At 38.1% G+C, this 24,472-nt stretch overlaps 1 protein-coding gene across 1 annotated transcript in view; it reads left to right on the top strand.

Moving 5' to 3' along the window:
• Positions 1-2,901: 2,901 nt before the first annotated feature.
• The window catches only part of KLF7 (KLF transcription factor 7), an 87,393-nt gene continuing 65,822 nt past the window's right edge, over positions 2,902-24,472 (top strand). Inside the window, exons 1-2 of the mRNA XM_081329911.1 lie at positions 2,902-2,971; positions 3,414-3,543. Of these exons, the coding sequence (XP_081186037.1) occupies positions 2,955-2,971; positions 3,414-3,543 (147 nt within the window). The 5' untranslated portion in view covers positions 2,902-2,954. The remainder of the gene's footprint in view (positions 2,972-3,413; positions 3,544-24,472) is intronic.

Below are 24,472 nucleotides of genomic sequence, written 5' to 3'. Positions count from 1 at the left end.
AATAGTTTTAATTTTAATATGTATTAATTTTATGGGCATAATGTTTAATGGCTTTTTAATTTTTGTATTTTATTTTTATTGTGTATTGCCCTGTTCACCGCCCTGAGTCCTTCGGGAAAAGGGCGGTATACAAATTAAATTATTAAATTAAATTAAATTAAATTGGCTGTTGTTTCCTTATGCTGGTGGTAAATCAGCACTCCTTTGATTGACAAGAGGGATGTTTCCAAGGCTTCAACGATTTCCCTGGCTATTTTGTACCTGATCAGCCAATGATCTTAATTACTTTACCTACTTGGTAGCTAACTAGTTGGTAGTTACACTTGGTTTTGGAATGGGAGCCTCTACAAATAGTCACTTATGACTTAGTCATCTTTATTGGACTATTGCATTGCCAGTGAAGAATATTTGGCAACCATATTTGTTCCAGAATTCAGTGGCCTGAGAAGTTATGGGTGCTTCCCAATTCATCTGGATAACACCACCATATTGAGAGCTGTGCTGGTTGCCAGTTGCCTGCATCTGACCAGGAGCAATTAAAGGTGTAGGTGGTAAATCTTTAAAGCCTCCCATGGTTCAGAAGCACAATTATCTGCAGGACTTCTCTTGATAATATTTTCCTATTCAATAAGATCCAGTTAGGATGGACTTATTGTCATTTTGCTCAGGGTTTCCCATCTTTAGACATCCTGGAGGCAAGCCTCCTCAGTCACTGTCTCCCTGAATATCCATACTGACCCCCCCCCCCCCCGTTTTTAGCACTAGCTATTTTATAAGGACTTCAGAACTGAAATGGTATGAACTGTTTCCTCTAGAAATGGAAGTTTTCTTTTACTTGATGATGGCTGTTGAATGATTCCTTGTACTATATACTGGTATACATTATTATTTTACTTTAATGTGCATTATGTTTTTAGCTGCATTTGTGATGTTTCAAATGTATGTCAGTCCAGATCAGCTTCAACTGTAGTAGTATATAAGTCCAGTGAAATACCCAACAACTTATCTACAGCAGCTTCTACTGTGTGATCTATCAGCATCACCTCTATGCTGTAGCTAGGAGGAATGAATCCTTGGCTCCCCTCCAGTGGTTATTAAGTTGATCAATTGATCATCATTTTGACAAATATAACCGAAATTTTATTGAGAGCTGCTGTTTGAAACAGATAATGGCAGGAATATGATCTTTTGAAAGTGTGTTCACACTTCACTCTAACGTATGGTTACTGAACCATGGCTTACTGAATTAATCAAATTGCCTGAGTTTGCATAACACACTGAACCATAAAATAACCACACCGGCTGAGCTTGCACAATTCATTGAACCACAAAAACTAGACAGCTTTTTTCAGCTGAATGTGTGTAAACCCAGCCGCATTACAGACAGCTCACCAGGAACTTGGGTTGGTAAGCAAAACTTTAGTTTAGTTTTCACTAAACGTTACATTGCAAAGATCATGTGTATAAAAACACATAATATTGTGAAGTGTGGAGAAGTAATTACATTGTAATTAAATCTCCCTGTATTTTGGGGGCAAAAGCTCATTACTGTCCCCCCCTTCCAGAAAAACTTTTGGAAAGACAATGTCACCAGGCTAACCTTTTATGGAAAAACTGTCAAGATGTTTATGTAAAATGTAATTCACAAAGAGGCCAGTAGGTTGCTTTTTTTTGTTTTTGATAGCAAATGGATTCAGGCGCTATATTGCAACATTTTCAAAACCTTAAATCAGGATTTCATTTATGTTCCCAAGGTTTTGATCTCTTTTCAGCTACTCTCCTATCCATCGCTGCGTTGTCCAGTACTCCAAGCATTAATATAAAACTCTTGCACCTATTCTTACTTGAAATCTTAGCTACTATTATTTTCTTTCTGGGAGCCAAGCTGGCTCTGCAACAGAGCGGAGCCCGCCTACGCTGCTCTGCTACAAGGAAGCGCGTCCGAACTCCGAGCCGCGTTACTTGGTGCTACAAGGTCAATCACCGTTAGCCAGCAGAGGGATGCGGCCCCATCCTGGGCAGCTTTTACTTAGAAGGACGTCCGGATGAGTTCAGTGAATCTCAAATCCTACGTAGCGGGAAGTATCGCGCACTTCCCACTAGATTGCTAGTTTGTAGCCAGCGAAGCCAGCAAGAACGGCGAGCCGCGGGGATGCTTAGCTTCTTTCGCGGACTCGCTGTGTCTCCTTTCCCTCCCTCCCTCCCCCCCCCAACCTCCACCGTTTCTGCGTGGAGCTCTCGCTGCCTTTTTCAGTTATACAGATCTATCTCTAGATTCAAAGGAGGACCCTGCCTTTGACTGGGAAATAAAGAGAGCGACGACCAGCTAAGGAAGAAAGGAGCCCCAGTTCCTCGTCACTCCTGTCCATCCCCGATTCCGCAGCCGTCCTTGCGGGCCAGGCATCCTGCGTTATCCCCGTTCTCCAGCTTGCGGCCGTTTATTCTCCTTGTCATGCAAAAGGCAGGCGGGCGGGCGGGCTGGCTGCACTGCAAAGACATCCCCTGGAAATTTGCATGTACCAGAACTCGGCTACCGCGCCATCTAGCCCTCCCAAGCCTCGGCGCACAGCACTCAGCCCAACCCGCTTATATAGTTCTCTAAAAATAGCTCCCCTTACACTGCCTTATAAGGCGGCAGTCGGATGAAACCCTCCTCCAATCCCTCCGTCTCTTCCGTGCTCTGGCCCCGCCCCTCTCCCTCCAGGAAGGCCTGGATTGGGCCTCAGTGACTTCATGAGCGGCCCTCTCTTCCCTCCCCCTGTTTACCTTACATGGTCACGCGCTGCCTTAATGGACGGTTTCCTCTGAAGAGCCCACGACTGCGCGGAGAAGGGACGGGGAGGGGGGAGAGTGGGGAGCGCGCCCGGGGAGCGCGCACAGGGGAGAAAATGCAAGCCCCCCCCCCAATAAAGAGCAAAGATTGCATTCAGCAGCGAGCAGCAATGCAGAAATAGATGGCAGTCTCGTGTCAGTGAGTTTGCATTCCCCCCCCTTCTCTGGTCCAAGCGCTGGAGTCAGCAACAGAGCCCTTGAAGGCAATTGCTTTTTACTACAAGTGGAGAAGTTCCCCTCTTGGTTGCCTGGCTGACGGCTCGCCTTGTACATGTTTGGGAGCATTTTTCCTTTCTTACCGGGTTGTTGATGGGGCTCTTTTCCTTTTTTTTTTCCTTCTTCTTCCTTCCTCCACTCTTGTTCCTGCCTTGATTTTTCCCCCCCTATCTTTGAAAGTGTGACTTCAAATATTTTCTTGTCTCTCTCAAACAAAAGCAAAACGAGAGAAAAAAGGACATCTGGATTGATTACGCCTAAGAGTCTTCCCCCCCCTCCTTTTTAATGAACAGAACTAAAACCCCATCACGAAATTTCAAACACAAATCTAAAAGGAAAAGGTTGTGGTTTGTTTTTTTGCTCAGCAGCAGCAGCAGCAGCAGCAGCAACAACATGGATGTGTTGGCTAGTTATAGTATATTCCAGGAACTGCAGCTTGTCCACGACACCGGGTACTTCTCAGCTTTGCCATCCTTGGAGGAGAACTGGCAGCAGGTGAACCATTTACCTTACTCCTGTACATCTCTTAAATGCTGGCATTGATGAATCAAAGCCTCTCTTTTGCCTTTATTTCTCATTTTCTCTCGCCTTGGTTTCCCCCTTTTAAAGTAAGCTGCACTGTTACAGTTTCATTAACAAAGCGATGTAGTTGAAAGCTGCTTGCGTTAAATCCGAGATCAAAATAATAGTAATAAAAAAGGGAACATCCTGAGGACTGGTGGAAGTTATTTGGAGGTCTTTTATGTTTTGAGTTCCTTTTAAAAAGGAATAAAGTATTGCCCTCCCCCCCTTCTTCTTTGTGAATAAGGAGGGATCACTTTTAACTGGTGTTGACAACTGATAGAAATGGAATAATGTATTTTCCTCTTTTAAAAGTAATTGGTGCATAAAAATAAGCCAGTTTTTACTAAAAGTAGTCTGCAGGAACATGCTGTATTTCATTTTTATTTATTTTTAAAAACTTGCACGAGCGATACTGCTTTAGAACAATGCCACTCAAGCTTATTTCTGCACATCCAACAGAGAGAGCTTAGATGCTAGAAGAGTTAAGAAATATTACCAAAATCGAAAATTGGGTAACGAGGTTAAAACTGCGCTGGTAGACAATACTGTCAGGAGAGATGGGAATCTAGAGAGAGATCAGAGACTTTCATCAAATCCCTGATTAGCCCAACTTATCCAGATGAGAGGGAATGCTTAGCAGTCTAACTATCAGCTGGCAAGATGAAATGTAGCTGGAGAGGACAGCCCTTCAAAGAGACCCCTTGTTAGGGCAAGATGACACCTAAGGTGGTAGTGTGAGCTTTATGGCTGGGTTTGATTAATGATTTGTTGGTATATTCTGAAAACTCCCGTCCTTAGCAAGTGAGAGGCAGATGAACCCTGGCCTGTGGAGTTAACAAGACAAGGGACGTGCACCATGTGGTAGTCATGTAACTTCCATGCCCATGACTGATACAGGGTGAACAAGCTAATGACTTGCTGTATTTTATTCTCTTGTGGTCCAAATATTATTGATTAGCTCAGTTCTAGAAGGGGGCCTTGGATCTTACTGCTCTGGAATGGCTAAACAACTCTCACTAAAATTTAACGTATAATATTTAGCTCCAGGTTTCTTTTTGAATGTGTGTTTTTTTAAAAGAAAAATACATGGTGGAAGCACTTCAGATCCTCTTGGTTGTGAAAGGCAGAAGCCTGTGTTTGGCTTGCTTGTTACACACATTGGTTAATGAGTCACATATGGTTTTCTTTATGGTTCTACTTTCGGCAGCTGATCCAGTTGGAGTGGCAAATAATTCTTGCCTTAACAATTCCTCCAGTTCCGTCCCAACAGTGGTCTTGCTGGTGCATCAGTTGCATATTAATAACAGTCTAGACCGTTCTAGGCAAGATAATATGTTGGCACACTCAGCAACCTAACACTGATATTGTCTGCTATGTTTTGGGAGATTTTTCTACTATAGAAAAAGGAAACTGCCTGTTTTTTTTCAATATAAAAGCATTCTGCTCTAAAATCAAAGTGGAAAGGATTTTTTAAAATACCAATTTTAGGTTTTGCAGGCATTTTTTGTGTTAAATCTTGGTTGCCATGTGAACAAGTCACATTCAAGAAACTTGATATTTATGTAGCCAATGTGTAGAGCACTCTGTTCACATGTCCCTATTTTTTTAAAAAAATAATCCCTGTAAGATAGCCAGTTTTATCTTCCTATTGTGTGTGCTGGGGGAGGAGCTGAACAGTAACATCATGCCCTTAAAGCCTCCTGGTGAAGTGGCTGAAACTTAAATTGTTTCAATTAATATTCATGTATCTTTGTAGGCCCCCTTGGGTTGTTAAGGCTACTGCTTTAAGGTGGCTTATAAATCTTAAAAGCAAATGAATAAAAATTATCTCCAATATACTGAATGTATACACGTCTCCTCAGAAGAAATTCCAATTGCATCCCATCCCATAGAGCCTCGTTCCAAGTATAAGGGTACACACCTCAGTCAAACTCTGCTTATATGGGACAAGGAAGAGGGTGAATGGAAAGTGCCCTGAAACAATGAGCATGAATTCACTTACACTAAATTAACTTTACAAAGGATATATTTTGCTTTCTCACTCTACTCCAGACATTGTAATTTCTGGAAATACATCTGTAATTATAAAGACAATTGAGTTTCCAATGTTATAATTTCTTTGAGGAAGCACTATCATAGAAACAATATTTGCTTCTAAAAATGAGTTTGCTAGCTTTGGGAAGCAGCAGAATAGCCCCAGGAATCTTAGACCCCCCACTCATTTTTTTTTTAAAAATATGTGTTCTGTTTTATTGAAATGCCATCTAGCAAAACATGTGAGAGATATTGCAAATGAAAGAAGAGCAAGAAAGGCTCAACTTGCTTTCCCTTCCCCTTTGTCCGATCACAGCAACATTTGAGAAACTGGCTCCAGAGGCTGAGTGAGTAGCATTGGCAATGGATTCCAGATACATTTTGTTCAAAGCACAATTCTTTCTCATTTCCACATCCCCCCATTCTGTCTGCTTCTCCTCTGAATTCCTAAACAAGGTAAAGATACAGCTCTGTTGAACAGACCACTTAACATTGATGACTTCAGCAATTTGGAACTTCTTCCTCAGATGCAATCCTTAAGACAGAATAGCATAATATTCTTTATCGCAAGAGCGATCTACCAGGAAACCCATATTTACACAGATGTTATACAATAATTGATATTACTCATATGTCGAGATGCCCTGAGACTCAATATGAAACTACTGATGGTGTACTCTTTGACCAAGTTGGGCATTTTAGTTACGGGATAAAGTTACTTGCTAAAACATCTCCCACTGAATTTAGTGGGATTTCATGGTCCTTCACTTCCATTGGTAATATTATGTGGAAATAGGTCTCATTGCTTTCAGTGGAAGATTTTTTGATGTCCCTGCATGTATTTTGGTGTGAGTGACAGCTGTAGAAAACTAATATAGTAAGATGATATTGCTTTAGTAGCCTTCCTTCCTGCCTTATCTTAGTCTATAGTTTTGTGACTGGTGAATTCAGGACAGGAAAAGTTGCATGTAGTTGGCAAGTGTCATAAACAAAAACCCTACTGTACTGACTGCAGCCCTAACTCATGTCAGTTGCTAAGTAAACACTTGCTGCCATTCATTCTCCTTGTTGTCCTCCTCCTTCCCTGGTGCTATAGGAAGAGGAAGTTGTTAAGTCCTTCTGAGAATTAGCTGCATGGAAAGTTATAAGGAAGTTCCTACACAGCTCAGAGTTTTTGGAGAAAAGACCATGTTGCTCTTAGGTCAAAGAAATATGGCAAGTATCAATGTAGCGTCTGTCTTTTCTGTGTTAATAGATATATGGCTAGAAATGCTTGGTTAGAAACATTGGAGGGTCCTAGAAATGGAGCTATACGGCTAGAAATCCCTTTTGGAGCAAAGCATTCTTAGCATGAAAGTGAGCAAGGTAACTCTTGATATATGTGCCATTTTAGCTGCTTTGGTGATAGCCAAAGTGTGTGTTGTTTCCCCCTTCCCCCAAAGTGTGTGTTGTTTCCCCCTTCCCATTCTTGAAAACTCATGTATGTACACCAATAAAATACAATAAAAAGTCCTTGCCTTAACAACCATTCATTAGTAACTGTTTGAAATGGCACTGAAAAAAGTGACTTAGTACTATTTTTCACACTTAACAACCATTGCAGCATCCCCATGGTCATATGATCAAAATTCAGAAGACTGGCATGTATTTATGATGGTTGCAGTGTCTCCAGGTCATCTGATCACTTTTTGTGACCCTCTGACAAACTAAGTCAATGGGAAAGCCAGATTCACTTAACAATGGTTAAGTGTTACTAACTTAACAACTGCAGTGATTCACTTAACCACTGTGGCAAGAAAGGTTGTAAAATGGGGCAAAACTCAACAGCTGTCTTGCTTGGTAATGGACATTTTGGGATCTACTAGGATTTTAAATGAACCTGTGTGAAAAAATAGGTGGTTTTTTTGCATCTGTTACATTACTTTAGGCTTACCACGCAGCATAGCTATGTCCTTTATGACTGGAAAAAAATCAAGATTCAGGCTTAGAATATACATAAACAAAAGCTGGAAATGACTAGAAATGATGACTGGAATCTGAAGTTATTGCTTGCAATGGCTTGAGAGGTGGAAGAAATAATTTATATCTTGTCCATTTACATGTCTTTAACCATCTGGACTCAGGGGAGATCTTATGAACCCCCTGAGGTAGTTTGGCTTAGAATGCTATTTATTGAATCTATGTATGTTTAGAGTTGGGCATATATAGTTATGCTGTTTGCTATCTAATAAACAAGCATAGCTTTCACATATATTTTCTAGTCAAAATGTCCCCTTCTCATGGACACTGGGCATTGTTCAAACAGAAATTACTTTCCTTTGCACACATTGCTTATACCCTGTGTCTGTGGATCTTGGAAAGGTTCTTGGAGATGGCTTGAGTACCATGGTGTGCTTTGGTATAAGTTTGCTAAGAGCTGTTAGAAGAAAATTTCACAAGACATACAGAAATGTAACTTGTTGAGAGGCAAACAGCAATGCAACAAGAATTCAGCCTGGTCATCCCAGGTAGGGGTGTTCCTTGTCACCACTGATCTTTTTAAACTGGTGATCCCAGGAATTGGTTCTGACTTTCAGGCCTTTTGCTTGTGAAGCGGGTGCTCTGGTACCAAACAGCATTCATAGGTGACTTCCATAACTCACCTGGCTGTGTAAGCATAAAATAAATTAAATGAAACAGGACAATATATCCAGATTTGTTAAGTATACATTTGCTTACTGCAGACACTTTCTTAATAGTTGCTGAATTTAGCATAGGATTTAGGTAACCCTTAAAATATAATTAAGGGCTTTAACATTTTTTGAATAAGTTGTCCTGGGTTAGTGAGTGACATAGATGCAACTTTTCATGGTTTGAGATTTCATTGGGTATTACAGATAACTGTAGTGTTTCTTGTAGCCACTTAATTGTTTATATTGTATGTTTTATCTAGTTTGCCCTGCACGAATATGATAAAGAAGGTGCAAAGCTAGTTATGCATCTCTGTAATATGTTCAAATGGCTAAACCCAGAAAAATTGAATATACTTTCTACCTTACGGGGAGAAGCAGATATATCTGAAAATTCTGGTTGTGTAAATGAAAAATTTGTTGGATTTGGATTTGGCAAATCATCCAGCACACACTGATTTTTCTTTTGATCTTCAGATTATGGAGAACATGTGGAAATGAAGATTCTGGTTAGCATTGAAGTATGAGTACAACTACAATTGCCTTTTTAAAAGAATCATGGGAGTTCCATATTTTTGTCATTTCTGGAAAGAAGAATTTGTTTTCTGTCATATTTGGATTCCTCCCCCCCAGTAAATGCTCCTATTTACTGAAACCATCTTGACAGCAATAATATATAAATTATCCTTCTACTGTGATGTCTCTGTTTATCATACATCACCCTGATTAATCAAATATTGCTTTCTCCTATACTTGACTAAGGTAGGGGAAAATGGAATTCTAGCATGGTAGTTATCCAACCACGTTGATCATTGTTGTTCTGAATTTGGAAGATTTTTCAGACTTTCCCAAATTTATTTATTTCCCAAATAAATAATTTTTTTATATTGTGTTTTTATTGTTTATAAGCCACCTAGAGTCATTCTGAGTGAGTAGGCAGCTATATAAATAAATAAACAAGCAAACAAACAAACAAACAAATAAGTAAATAAATAAATGGGTGGGAAAACTTTTTCAGCTGGACCAGTATTTGTAAATGCAAACTAAATCCAACAGCTTAACTGTTGTGTTACCTTGAATTGGGGTTGGATTGACTATCAGTGGTGGTGGTGATGAAAATAAGACCACATGGGGAGCCTATGTATGGAAAAAAGAGAAGAAAAGAAAGATCTAACCAATGAAAAGTTCTAGTGCACAAAGTGTTTCCATTAGAATGATGATGTAGAGAAAAGAGGGACATTGGTTGTATACTTCAATTGCCAGTCTTTTGTGATCACATTCTTTGTGATAATTACATGCATGGAATCTCTCTATGTAGGCTGGCCCTGGGAAAAGCAGTGCCTACTTTCAACCATGTTCTTTTCATTCCCGTGATACCACAGCCTGCTCAGTACATCTCATATGTGAACTCACTTTTCACAAAATTTGGTTTTGTTCTCACATGTAGTTCACAGGGGAGAAGAAGATCTACATAGAGCCTTCTAGTTGTCTAAAAATCTATATTTAGTTAAGTGCTGTTGAGTTGGGCCCAACCCCAGCCTAAATATGGACAAATGTCTGCTATCTAGTGCTGCCAAACTGACTTTGGAGCAATTAGAAGTGAACACTGGTATAGACAACATGCACTATTATTGGGCAGTGGATTGAGGCTCCCCTCTTCCACTGAACAAAGAAAATGCCCAGATATGTTCAGGCAATCCCAGGTGATTTTTCTCTGACTCAGCATGATGCAAAACATGAATGGTAAGAATAAACCTGGCCATCCAAGATACTGTTTGGTCAGAGTTTCCTTCCCTGGAATATACTCCACTCGCCTTTAAGAGGTTGGTAGAAGATAGAAGGAAGTTTTGTTGTGGAGTCTCATGGAATTGCCCAGTAAGAAAAAGGATTAAGGTCCTGGATAATTCTAGTTGACCTAGTCTGGCCTGTTTTTTCTTAGTAAAGACTATGATATGTTTTACTTTAAATTGCAATTGACCATTCCTTATCTTCTCTCTACTGGGTTTTTAATGTGTATTCTGATTAAATATTGGACTTTTTTTGCCAAGTATATGCAATGATCCTCTCTCCTGAGGCAGATATCTGGACCTGTGTGCTTACCTGTTTTTTCAGAAGGCAAAACAAAAGCTCTGGAAACAAAGGTCTTTCTTCTAGAAGGGCAATTCTTGAGCCTGGATTCTTCTTTATTTATAAATCTCATGGGTGGTGGTAGTGAATCTAAAGAAGTCACATTTCCTTGGAGTTCTACTGATGACTGCTTGGACATACTTGGAATTCTCAATCTAGACTAAAGTCTTGAGATTCTCTAGAAATCTCTCATCTAAATAATCTCCTGTTTAGTTTTTCTAAATGTAAATAAATGTCTGCTCAGATTGTCAGATTAGGATAAATTTGTTCTGCCAGGCTTTGTGATATAGAGTTGATTTTGGAGGCATTCTTTAAGCTTCAGAGATGCTACTGAAAGGATGATGATGCCTATGAAGTATTCTGAAATCTTGGTGCTGCAGAAGTATTACTGTGGTACAAATAATATAGCAGAACAGTGTTAGCCTTTACCCAGACTTACTTTGGCAGATGGGGCTGTTTTGCTGGTCTGTCAGAAATGTTCTACTGCAACTGGAAAGGAATAAATCACACTGTAGGACATTGCTTTCTCTTTGCAATCTCTCATTGTTCTAGAATAATGGGATACTTGGCTCCTCCATAAATGAAACTCATCTCTTACAATGTTGCTATTTCATCTTAGTTCCAGTCAAAGCAAAACACATTTCTAAGTGCTCGTTGTACATCATGCCTTGGTAGTAGATAGCTTCCAAGAAGAATCAACTTCCAGGAAATGCCATTTGTGTAATACAGTGAGAAAGAATGACTAAGTAAGTAAAAAAGCTTTCTTTCACAATAGCACAAATGGTAGAGTAGAAGTAACCCACTAAATCTTTAAATTACAAATGTAATTTAATGTAGTATTTTTTTCTGCACTGCAAACCTATTTGCTAAGTACAGTGCAAGTAGAATTGATTTGCTGAAATTTTGGCTAGTGCTGGGAAATTCAAAGGGGTGTCTCCATGCGAGCGTCCTCAAAGTAAGGGAGAAGGAAGGATCTCTCTGTTTCCGGTCTTTCAGTTTTGTGTGTGTTCAGCCAGAAATACCTTTCATATGACTTGTAAATGAACATTTAAATGATTTATGCACACTTTTTTTCTTCTTTCCCCTGTACTATTTGTATGCATTTTTGAGCCAGAGTCTGGAGACATTTGAAATTTATAGAAACTGTTTTAATGAGCAGAGTGAGGGTTTGGTGGGTTCAGTTAAAATTTTTATCCTTGCCTTGAACCATGAACTGTTCCCTCACTTCCTCAAAAGACAGCTGTCTTTGATTTGAAAAATTAAATCTGCTGATGCTCAGAGCAAACCCCTTTTCAGAAGTGGAGGTTCTACCATAGTTGTTAACCAGCAAATATGTATTATTTTCTCAAATACATATGTCTGAGAAATTAGTAAGTATATATTACTATATTTCCTTTTTAGCTTTGCTGATTTAAAAAAAATTGAAATTTTTTATATAGCCTATTGACCACAGAAATTTTGGTCTCAATTGTAGTTATGAGTCAGGGATATAGCAGGTCCGAAGTTCTATTGTATATTAAAAGAAATATTACCCAGGCCTGGAATTATACTGATGACCAAGCAATGGTTGTGTATGTGTTTAAAGCATTGTTTAAGAAAAGCAGAAAAGTAAAAGAAAATAGAAGAGATTTTCAAACGTGATAAGGTAAAAATTGATACAACTTTACAATAATGGTGGAAAGTAGCCTGTACCACTTTAAGCCTTCTGAACATTATTAAAGTCAGGTTGATAGTCAATAATTAACAATAGCCAATATAATGTAAATCATGTCAGAATGAAGAATAAAATTTAAAAATGTCTAATTTAAGACCCTATCTGATAAATGAAACAAAAGCTTAGTTATGAAAGCATATTGAGAAAAACCCAACATTTGGATGTGGTACAAGAATGTGTATAATATTATAACCCATAAATAGTTTCCGTTGAATTAAATTCTTTATCAACCTTGTTTGTAAAACATGAGAATATTTTTGAGACTGATGCATACGCCTTTGCTATTCTTCCATAGAAGGAATTATATATGATTTCCAGTTAAAAAAAACCCCTAGCATTCAGTCCTCGGTTATTCTGACATTGTGAAAATATAATTCTTTACCTCAGGCTCCAAAAGGACTGTTGAAAATTTGAGAAGTGTAAGGATTACGGCATAGTTGTAGCACCTTCGCTTTTGCTCTCCAGATCATCACTTAAATATAGAACATCTCTTTGTTCCTATTATTCTAAAACAAGGTTATATTCCCTTCCAACCTTTCTCTGCTTGCATTCCTGAAATTGAGGGACAGCTCCTGCCCAGCATTTGTAATCACTGCTAAAAGCTTTTACCTGAAACAAGAGGGAATTTCAGCTGTAGGACAGGCCATCTTCCTGGCTCGCTCCCTTTGTGTCTCACTCTCCCTAATGATTCCATGGTTAATAACAATAGCTTCCTTATGGTTTAAGACCAAATAACAATGTAATTATATATTTCAACAAAAAATCCATTAAGTAAAATAACAGGTAAATGAAAAAAAATAAAGACAAAACAAACAAAATGGAAAACTAGATAAACTAGGAAAGTAGCTTCTGATTAATGTTATCCGTGGCATGGGAAAAATAAGCATTTCAGATGTTTGCTGTATAATCATTGAAAAATCTAAACTGTTAGTCTCCTAACGGCAATTGCACTTGGCTACCTTGGATAGTTGGATGTTTCAGAAAGCCATCAGCCAGAATTGAGTTTACTTCTCATTGAACCAGCCAGAACAATTTTTCACTGGGGGGCTATTAAGTCTGTGTGCCAAGCTGTATATAAAAAAAGAGAGTGCAATAAAATATGGGCAACAGACCCTAGTTCCTCCCTAGTTGGCAAGAACATAGTCAAACTTGAAGATTCCAGCTCCCTTCTGGTAGCACAAGAGTCAGGGAGTTAAATTTTGCCAAAGCTCTTTGATGTGATACACTCAGAATGTTAGTTAGGTAATTTGTTGGAATAAAAGGCTTCTATCCAGGCAGAGTGGGATAGTAGTACTCTGGTCACTATGAAGATGCATCAAAAGCAAGATGTCAATTTCTGATAGGCTCCCTCAGGCTCTAGTGAAATCAGATATTGAAGCAAGAGGCCATGTTGTCTTACGTTCAATGCCTTTTTTTCAAGATGCATAAAAACCATTTGGGAGATTTACAGCAGCCAAAGATTCCTCTGTGAAAATCAGTTTAGTATAGACTTTAGGATGGTCAAACCCATATAAAACCTCTATAGAAGCCAGGCCTGATTCCAAATGTAGCAAAGAGTTGAGTACAATCTGGGGCATAAAGAGACTTGCTAATATTTTTGATTTAACTGCTTCAGAGATCTTTATAGAGATGAGTACAGGAGCCGTATGGCATAAAGCTAATGACTGCCTGAAAAATGCAGGAGTGCCTTAACAGCCCTATGGTGCAGACTTTGTTCTCTCAAAACTATAGAGGATTGAAAGGATATTCATAAATACAAAACCTTGGTTTGTTCAGTGCTGGTGGTTGTTTTCCAACTGTGAATCCAGCTGGCAAATCTTTTAGTGAAGACTTCTACTGCTTTGCTTGCTTTGTGTGAATGCAAGTGCATATAGGAATGAATTCAACTTACCGTAAAAGCCAAATGTAGCATAAAGGGGATGCTATAAAGTTGTTAATGCCACTTGGCCAGCAATAAAATGTAAGATAAATTGTAATGCCATACACATGCAGCTCTGATCAAAAAGCTGCTAGAGCAGATGATATTGGACAGGAGCAGTTGTGTCATAGTGGCAAACAAGACCTTGTGCTTAATCCCTTATCTTCTTTAGTGATGATTCCAGCGCAGGCTGTTGTGACAGGCCTATGTCATAGTAACAACCCCTTTCCTAAGCCTGCTTCCTTTGTATTTATGCTACTGGAAATCATTGGAAGAGATAAATTTTTCTGCTTTTTTGTCTCCTCTTTATTATCAAATAAAGGCAGACCTGCAGCTGTGATTTCTTTTTTGTTTGTTTGTTTGTTTTTGAACTGTCTGTCAAATCCCAACAGAATATTCCTTGACTGTATGGGGCTACGGTACTTATTATCCCACTGAACATGGACATTATCTTTGTTGATTGAAGATTGTAGAAGCTATGGTCTTACACATGTGGAGGGCTTTAGGTTGGGGGCCTCATCTTGATCCATTGAGTAGCCCCATATTATTCAGTGAAGATTTGTGTTAAAAATATTTTACTTCTAAAATGAGAAGAATGAGAGTTCAGATACTTTGCCCTCTTAGAAGTGTTTCCACTTTTCATTCCAGAATCATGGTGATGAAATATGTCTTTATGAACAGAAAGGCAGTCTCATCCTAGGACTTTATCTGCATTTAAAACTGTGTTCAAAGTTTAACCACTGCTTGGATGAAACTGCATGAAAATGAGTTCAGCCATAAAATAGCTAACGCCTTAAGCTGAGACCATGCTAGAAATGATAATGGAAGACTATCTTTTCAGATGCTAGAAAATGAGAACGCTGCCTTCTCATATCTTCTCTTTCAGTGTTCAGGTGCATCAGGAGCCATCGTTTAATTGTTATTCATAGGTTATGTGAAGTTGCTAGTGAAAATTGTTGAATTAGGTGTGATACAGAGAAAGTGGTATCACACCTCTTATTCATAAGCTTGAAGAATCGGAGAATGGCTGATTTAGCCTGGTCATTAACACAAATGAAATGCACCCCCTCCCGTACTCCACCCCCATTGGTTGTCTTTTCTGTTGGTATGCTTTGGGGAGCAAAACCTCCCTAGCACAGTCTTTTGACCCATTTTGAGTAATTTTGTTCCCCCTCACCCAGACTGCATTATTTCCTCATATTGCTTTATTTCTCTTGATATGTATTAAAGATACGATATGATTTTTGGATTAAAATGTCTTATTTAAGCAGCCCCTTTATTTGGTTGGTACACATGAGATCTTTGTAAGATTCTCCAGTTAGCCTGAAAACATACTTGCTCAGATTCAGACTTACTTATGAAATAGGAATGGAAACAAAAGCTTTGCAAAGTAAGAATATATTTTTAAAGCAAGATGGAAGTATTGCCATCTTCCTGATGTATTTAGCAGTTTTCTTTGTTTTATATAAAATGATTTTAAATAGATTATTAATTTAGAAAACCATCTTTAAGTACAGAACAGTGTCATGTACATAGGACTATGCTCATCATGGTTTGTAGTCTTGTAATGATATATACCCCTTCATGGATTACTGCCTTGTCGTGGCGAAGGGGCTTGCGTAGTTCAATGAAGCTATGAGCTATGCCGTGCAGGGCCACCCAAGACGGACAGGTCATAGCCGAGAGTTCTGACAAAACGTGATCCACTGGAGAAGGAAATGGCAACCCACTCCAGTATCTTTGCCATGAAAACCCTATGGACAGTACCAAAAGGCAAAACGATATGACGCTGGAAGATGAGCCCCTCAGGTCGGAAGGCGTCCAATATGCTACTGGGGAAGAGCAGAGGGCTAGTACTAGTAGCGCCAGAAAGAATGAAGCGACTGGGCCAAAGCCGAAAGGACGCTCAGCTGTGGATGTGTCTGGTGGTGAAAGGAAAGTCCGATGCTGTAAAGATTTTTTCTCCATAGGAACCTGGAATGTAAGATCCATGAATCAAGGAAAGCTGGACGTGGTCAAACAAGAGATAACAAGACTGAACATCGACATCTTAGGTATCAGCGAACTAAAATGGACAGGAATGGGTGAATTTAATTCAGATGACCACCAGGTATACTACTGCGGGCAAGAATCCCTCAGAAGAAATGGAGTAGCCTTCATAGTCAATAAAAGAGTAGGAAAAGCAATACTGGGATACAATCCTCAAAATGACAGAATGATCTCAGTTCGAATCCAAGGCAAACCATTCAATATCACAGTAGTCCAAGTCTATGCCCCAACCACCAGTGCTGAAGAGGATGAAACTGACCGGTTCTATGAAGCCCTACAGCACCTTATAGAACTAACACCAAAAAATGATGTCCTTATCATCATGGGGGATTGGAATGCTAAAGTAGGAAGCCAAAAGATAACCGGAATAACAGGCAAGTTTGGCCTTGGAGTACAAAATGAAGCAGGGCACAGGCTGATAGAATTTTGTCAAGAGAATACGATGGTTATAGCAAACACTCTTTTCCAACAACCCAAGAGACGGCTCTACACATGGACATCACCAGACGGTCATCACAGAAATCAGATTGACTATATGCTCTGCAGCCAAAGATGGAGAAGCTCTATACAGTCAATAAAAACAAGACCAGGAGCTGACTGTGGCTCAGACCATGAGCTTCTCCTTGCAAAGTTTAAGCTTAAACTGAAGAAAGTAGGGAAAAGCACTAGGCCACTCAGGTATGAATTAAATCATATCCCTGTTGAATATACAGTAGAGGTGACAAATAGATTTAAGGAATTAGATCTGATAGACAGAGTGCCTGAAGAACTATGGACAGAGGTTCGCGACATTGTACAACAGGTAGCAACCAAAACCATCCCAAAGAAAAAGAAATGCAAGAAAGCAAAATGGCTTTCTGAGGAAGCTTTGCAAATAGCTGAGGAAAGGAGGGAAGCGAAAGGCAAGGGAGAAAAAGAAAGATACACCCAATTGAATGCAGAATTCCAGAGAATAGCTAGAAGAGATAAGAATGCCTTCTTAAACAAACAGTGCAAAGAAATAGAAGAAAACAATAGAATAGGGAGGACCAGAGATCTTTTCAAGAAAATTGGAGAGATGAAGGGAACGTTTAATGCAAAAATGGGCATGATAAAGGACCAAAATGGCAGGGACCTAACAGAGGCAGAAGAGATTAAGAAGAGGTGGCAAAATTACACAGAAGAACTATACAAGAATGAGCTTAATGTCCCTGATAATCACAATGAGGTGGTCACTGACCTCGAGCCAGACATCCTAGAATGTGAAGTGAAGTGGGCCTTAGAAAAGCTGAGCAACAACAAAGCTAGTGGAGGTGACAGTATTCCAGCTGAGCTATTCAAAATCTTAAAAGACAGTGCAGTAAAAGTGCTACACTCAATTTGCCAGCAAATTTGGAAAACTCAACAGTGGCCACAGGATTGGAAAAGATCAGTTTACATTCCAATTCCAAAGAAAGGCAGTGCCAAAGAATGTTCAAACTATCGCACCATTGCACTCATTTCTCATGCTAGTAAAGTCATGCTTAAAATCCTACAAGCTAGACTTCAGCAGTATGTGGATCGAGAACTACCAGAAGTACAGGCAGGATTTCGAAGAGGCAGAGGAACTAGAGATCAAATTGCCAACATACGCTGGATCATGGAGAAAGCTAGGGAGTTCCAGAAAAACATCTACTTCTGCTTCATTGACTATGCTAAAGCCTTTGATTGTGTGGATCATAACAAACTGTGGCAAGTTCTTAAAGAGATGGGAGTACCAGACCATCTTATTTGTCTCTTGAGAAACCTATATGCGGGTCAAGAAGCAACAGTGAGAACTGGACATGGAACCACTGATTGGTTCAAAATTGGGAAAGGAGTCCGGCAAGGCTGTATACTGTCGCCCTGCCTATTTAACTTATATGCAGAGCACATCATGAGAAAGGCAGGGCTAGATGAATCAAAAGTTGGAATTAAGATTGCCGGAAGAAATATCAACAACCTAAGATACGCAGATGATACCACTCTAATGGCAGAAAGTGAAGAAGAACTAAAGAGCCTCTTGTTGCGGGTGAAGAAGGAGAGTGCAAAACTTGGGTTGAAACTTAACATTAAGAAAACCAAGATCATGGCATCTGGCCCTCTCAATTCCTGGCAAATAGATGGGGAAGAAATGGAGGTAGTGACAGATTTTATTTTCCTGGGCTCCAAGATCACTGCAGATGGGGACTGTAGCCAAGAAATTAAAAGACGCTTGCTCCTGGGGAGGAAAGCCATGACAAATCTAGACAGCACACTAAAAAGCAGAGACATCACCCTGTCAACAAAAGTGCGTATAGTCAAGGCTATGGTCTTCCCAGTTGCAATGTATGGCAGTGAAAGTTGGACCATAAGAAAGGCTGAGCGCCAAAGAATTGAGGCCTTTGAACTATGGTGCTGGAGAAGACTCCTGCGAGTCCCTTGGGCTGCAAGGCGATCAAACCGGTCAGTCCTAGAGGAGATCAATCCTGACTGCTCTTTAGAAGGCCAGATCCTGAAGCTAAAACTCAAATACTTTGGCCACCTAATGAGAAGGAAGGACTCACTGGAGAAAAGCCTAATGCTGGGAAAGATCGAGGGCAATAGAAGAAGGGGACGACAGAGAATGAGGTGGCTGGATGGAGTCACTGAAGCAGTAGGCGTGAGCTTAAATGGACTCCAGAAGATGGTAGAGGACAGAAAGGCCTGGAGGAATGTTGTCCATAGGGTCGTGATGGGTCGGACACGACTTCGCAGCTAACAACAACAACAAATGATATATAAAGCAAAGATGTGTTTTAATGTTGAATGCTTTTATATAAATATAAATAAAACTATATATATATATATATATATATATATATATATATATATATATATATATATATATATATATATATATATATATATATATATATATATATATATATATATATATATATATATATATATATATATATATATATATATATATATATATATATATATATATATATATATATATATATATATAATATTTACAAAAAGGACTGCAAGGCCTAAAAGATCTGGTTTTAAGTATCAATCATTCACAGTTCTAATGCACATATTTTATGAGTACAGTTTTGTTTATGATTCTAAATCTCACTCATGTAATCATCAAGAAAGATTTAGTGTTCAGTACAGTGAATACAATGGTAAATATAGTTGTATAGGGCCACTTTATTGTGAATTGTTGTCTCAGTGGGGTTTCCCGAGTTCTATAATCACCATAAAAGTATGATGCATACTATGCAGCAGCACAGCAGATAGGGACAATTCTATACACACACACACACACACACACGTGTGTTTGTGTGGTGCAATCCATAAGCATTAGAATCAATGGCAGATTAGTCACCAATTTCAGTAATATGAACATTGGACCTCTGGAGCATCTGGCAGCCTTAACAAGGCCGTTTTTGTTGCCTTGGCTTGGCTTTCTGATTGTATTTGAAATCTATTTTCCATAGTTGGCTCAGCACTGTGCATGTTTCTCTTGTGCACTTTTTCATCAAGAGCTCTTATGTCAACATTGTTTGTGCTTTATCTATGATTGTATGGGGGCTATTTCTTTGTGGTACCTAACCAGAGCTTATCTTGAAATATTTTAATCAAAGAATTACTTTGAAATAATATTTTGAAATCTGTGTCTTTATTGTCATGCAATGTTATAATTACTCTGGAAAAGAAAAAGTTGCCATGCTAAGGGGGAGAAGGGAAGAAAGATAGCAAAGTAACATTGGATGCATTAAAAAGCACCCTTCAAATAATGCTTTATCTTTGATGTATAGCTGGTAGAAAAATTGTGCTGTCTAATGGAAATCTGGAGGAGTGCCACCAAGGACAAATTTTGCATGTTACTAAGCAGACTGATATGGCAGTGATGATCTGATGTAAATTCCTTTTGAAAAAAAGCTGCATTTAAAAACTAAATAACTGCAAATGCTGGGTGCATACAGTACCCTTAAATTATAATTTGCTTCAAGACGATTATCAAATCTGATCAAATCTATTCAAAAGAAGTGTCTTTTCTAGGGCTGGGAAAAAGTAGCTGAAAATTTGATAATCTTTGTAAAATGTACATGAGATTTAAAAAAAAATCTGGCTTCTTGATTTTAAGGGATCCTTCCCTTCCCTTTGTGATGTGCACAACTCTTTAAATTATATGTTGCATTATAAAGGTGAATGTTGATGAGGAAACTCAGGCTAATAAATCTGTATTGTCTGCATTAGATAAGATTTGAAAAGCTGTTGGCTTAAAGTTAAGGATATGCAATTTTCACACCTATTCTTCCTTTATGGCTTCTTCATTTACTTTGTTCTGAATTTCCCTATATTGGGGTTTCTGCTTATGTTAACAAGCATGCGTACTAATGATCAGATGTGCTATAATTAATAATATGGTAGGAAATGATCTTTGGGAAACAAATTGCTGTGACGGCAATCTGGGAGAACTCTGTTATAGAAATTGATTCCTTCTCTCTTTCTGTATCTACAAAACCAAAAAATGATAGGTAAATGTCTGTTTAATGTTATCCAGATTCATTTCCAATGCTGTTTAATCTGTAAAGAAACATGGTTTCAGATAAATGGAAAGGACTTACTAAGATAGATTGCCACTGTTACAATATTTATACTCAAAAACTTATGGGAACAATGTCCAAGGTTTTATATATGTATTCATGTTTATTTATCATGCAGTGTTGTTTACCTGTTTTAATCACAAACCAAGGGCGTAAGCTGTAGTGAAAAACAGTGATAGGCTTAGAGTTCCCCTTTGAATTTCATGACTGGTGTCCAAACACCTGAAGTCTTTCTCGTCTTCACATAGCAAGCAGCAGCTCCTAAAGACTTTGCTTGATCTGGTCATGGTGGGGAGCTACGGAAAACAACCCCCACAAAACTTGAGGATGTGACCTAGACTGGAAAGTAGAATAATATTCCAGAAGAAGGCAGGGGCAAATCACTTCCAGATTTCTGTCAAGAAAACAATGCAGTCATGCCCATGTGATCTCTAGAACTTACCGTAAGTTTGATTCTATGGGGATGTTTCTCTCTGGCTTTAATCCAGTAACCATTATGAGACATAGCCTCTTATTCACCTAGGTGGGTCTTGGTTAAATTTATGGATTTCTGTTATAGAACTTAACCTGAGGAATATGACTTACATGAATACATGAATTTTGTTGGGCTGTCAGAATTTGGACCAATATTTTAATGTGGTCAGGAAATGAACTGCAATGAGATCTCTGAGCATTGTCACAAGGTAACTACGGTATAAAACGCTTTACGATTTCTCTAGAAATAGCTGTTTTCCTAGCCTCAGCAATTTCTATTGATCTTTCCTGGATGATTGCCAGCCTGTCAAGATCTTTACTCTGCAATGAAGTGCACAATTCTGATTATAGTATTGCAGACAAGGACAAGTAAAAAGCAAGACCATTTTCACAGTGTTATTTTATGACTGTACTCACTAGATTATGTTAGCTAAGACTGTAGGGTATATTATTTTACAGACTGGGCTTGCCAGCTAATGATAATAGAATTCAGGCCTTTTTTCTCTTTTAAAATATTTTTATTATATTTTCATTCACTCATAGAATTATTATTGTTATTATAATGGTAAAAATTAACACAAACTATAATAAAAATATGTAAATAAGTTATTTCCAACCTTCATCGGAACTACTATAAACACATTTATGAGATCTCCACCCCCTGTAAGGTTACAAACAAAAATTTCTTCATCCTATATCCCTTCCCTTATCTATAGACCACTACATAAAGCACCAACCTTTCAGTCCAGACATCAGCAGAAAGTCCATAAAGATTTGCTGGCTTTGTAATTACATACCGTACCTTATTCTAACCTTGATCAAATAAACTAACTTTATATTCCTTTCTTTTACTTCTAACAGTTTTAGTCTTTTGTTCATTCAAATATTGTCACAGTATTTGATTTCTTTCCAATTCTTTATCTTTGGTCTATTCATGAAGAACAGCATCTGAAACACTTGTGAGTGATCTTGTGCCCTCTCCTCACCTTAGTCAGAGAGGTTCCAAGGAACTAGTCTGCTCACCAGTTCCTTGGTTTTTGCCATGGTTGTCCGCTCTGCTTTCTCAGAGCTGCCTTTAATTCATCATACTTTCCATGGAAGTCCAGCATTCATGCCTTTCTGTATCTAAAGTTGTAATATATAAATCAGAAGGATGGCTGGCTGAGATTAGTGGGGCATGCTGCTAGATGAGTAAGTAGGGATTGTGCCTAAATCCTAGAGAAGGAGCAAAAACCTACCCATTTTTGTTTACATTTTATATATCTTTTGTTTGTCTCCTCCCCAAGGAGAGATAGAGTATGCAGAAGAAAATAAAAAGTCAGAGATAAGCATGGTGGGTAGTCTAGAACTCTCTTAACTAATGCTTCAGTGAGTATTTAAATGGTGCTATATAGCGCTCAAAGGTGCAGGGAGATAATTCTTGATGTTGGCATTTATCCTAGATTTCCTTTTTAAAAATTATTTATTGGCTTTAGACATGGTGATCTCCAAATTTCTATTTTTCATAAACAGTATTCACAAAGGGTGTATTCCATTTTAAATGATATTCTCAGTTTCTGTGTAAGCAGAGTAGGAATTGCATCACCGAGTCAAAAATAGAGACTTTACAAGACTTTGTTAGCTAATAAAGGCAATGAAAAGAAGATGGTGATCTTAGTTTTCCATGCTGGAGTGTAAAAGTAAAAACTATCAATGATCTGGCATTGTTTAGGCCAAGACATATTGAGACCTGGTCTCCTTAAATGTAGCTGATATAAATTATTTGTAGACATTGTTTGGTGTTTTAAATTGTCCACGTGAACTACCAGCTGTCACTAGCCCACTCATGTAAATTTAATTGCCAGACAAACAGTATTCCAGAATAGAAAAACCAAGCAAGTGCAGAATGTACAAGAACAGCATAGGACTCATGATAATGGTATCCATTCCCTGTTACACATTGATTCCCATTTAGTATCTAGCTGGAGCAGTTGAGAGCTCAAAGGAATTGTAAATAACTATAAAATCGGCTAGCGGTTAATCATCAGAAAAGGATATCCAAGTGTAATGTGAAATACAATTGTGAATAATTATTTTTATAAATTTAACTGCATCCTTTTCTGTTAAATTTCCAGCTGCTGAGATGCCTAGCCAGCAAGAAGAAGAAAGAGAACCTTTAGCAGTTTTGAAATCTATTTTAAGTAGAAGAAGCTTAATGCTTCAAATTTTAAGGTTGAACTTTGAACTGGGTGGGATGGAGATTGTTTTATGACAAAATAATTATTATAGCAATATAATTAATAGAATTAGCATAATGAACCCTGGAATATGGTGGATACTCAAAGACGCACTTCATTTTAATTTGGAATCATACAGTTGTGACCCTAAGATGGGCAATGTCACTGTCTAGAATATCTGATGATATCAAAGTTTGTCCAAGGTATATCAGAACATCAGAGGAAATGTATCATAATTAAAATTATTGGAAAGTTATAGAAGTTTACCTATACTATTTCTGCTGGAAGCTGAGATTTTTTTCAACCAGCCAAATAGTAAAAATGACCATAATGAATATTATTTAGCTTACCTTAATAGAAATCTTTTATTTGTTGAAAGATACAGGAAAATAAATTTACCTAATTCATCTAATGATTGCTATTAGTTTACGGGAAAACGTATACATTGAAAGTTACTAAAAATAGATTTAGCTACTGTATAAATATTTTAATATAATTTTAATTGAAGTCTTCAAAGGCTTACATAATTATGTAAAATTCAGAGGCTCAAGTCAAAGATATTCATACTGAAATACATCATTAAATTGTGACATAAATGGTAAAAAGACCTAACATTTCCCATTTCACTATGGAAAACTACATAATACATAATTCTGTAATAATACAGAAAGGCAGGCTGGATTTTATTCAAATTTGTTATTTTTCCTTATTTCTTTAATTTACTATCAGGTCTACAAGCTGCATCTAATTATCTGGGCTTATATAATATATACACCCTTCCTTCCACTTATGTCACAGCATTCATTTCATGATCAATGTGGTGTGAATGATGGCCTCCCTGTAGTTTGTCAAAGAATTATTATTGGAAAATTCTACTAGAATTGTTCTTTAAATATAAAGTCATAGTCTATTAATGAAGGCTATTCTAATAAAATTTACAAGATGCTTGTAAAATACCAACCACACTCTGGCATTGCACCAAAAGATGCGTACACTTTCTCTAGTGCTTTCCACAAAAACAGCAGTATCAGCAGTAGGGAATAAGCTTTTAAGATACTATAAGATTCTCTAATAAACCC

Source organism: Vipera berus, assembly GCF_964194415.1.
Source record: "Vipera berus genome assembly, chromosome: 1".
Lineage (NCBI taxonomy): Eukaryota > Metazoa > Chordata > Lepidosauria > Squamata > Viperidae > Vipera > Vipera berus.
The sequence above is the reverse complement of the archived record's forward strand: the minus strand, read 5'-3'. Positions and strand labels throughout refer to the sequence as shown.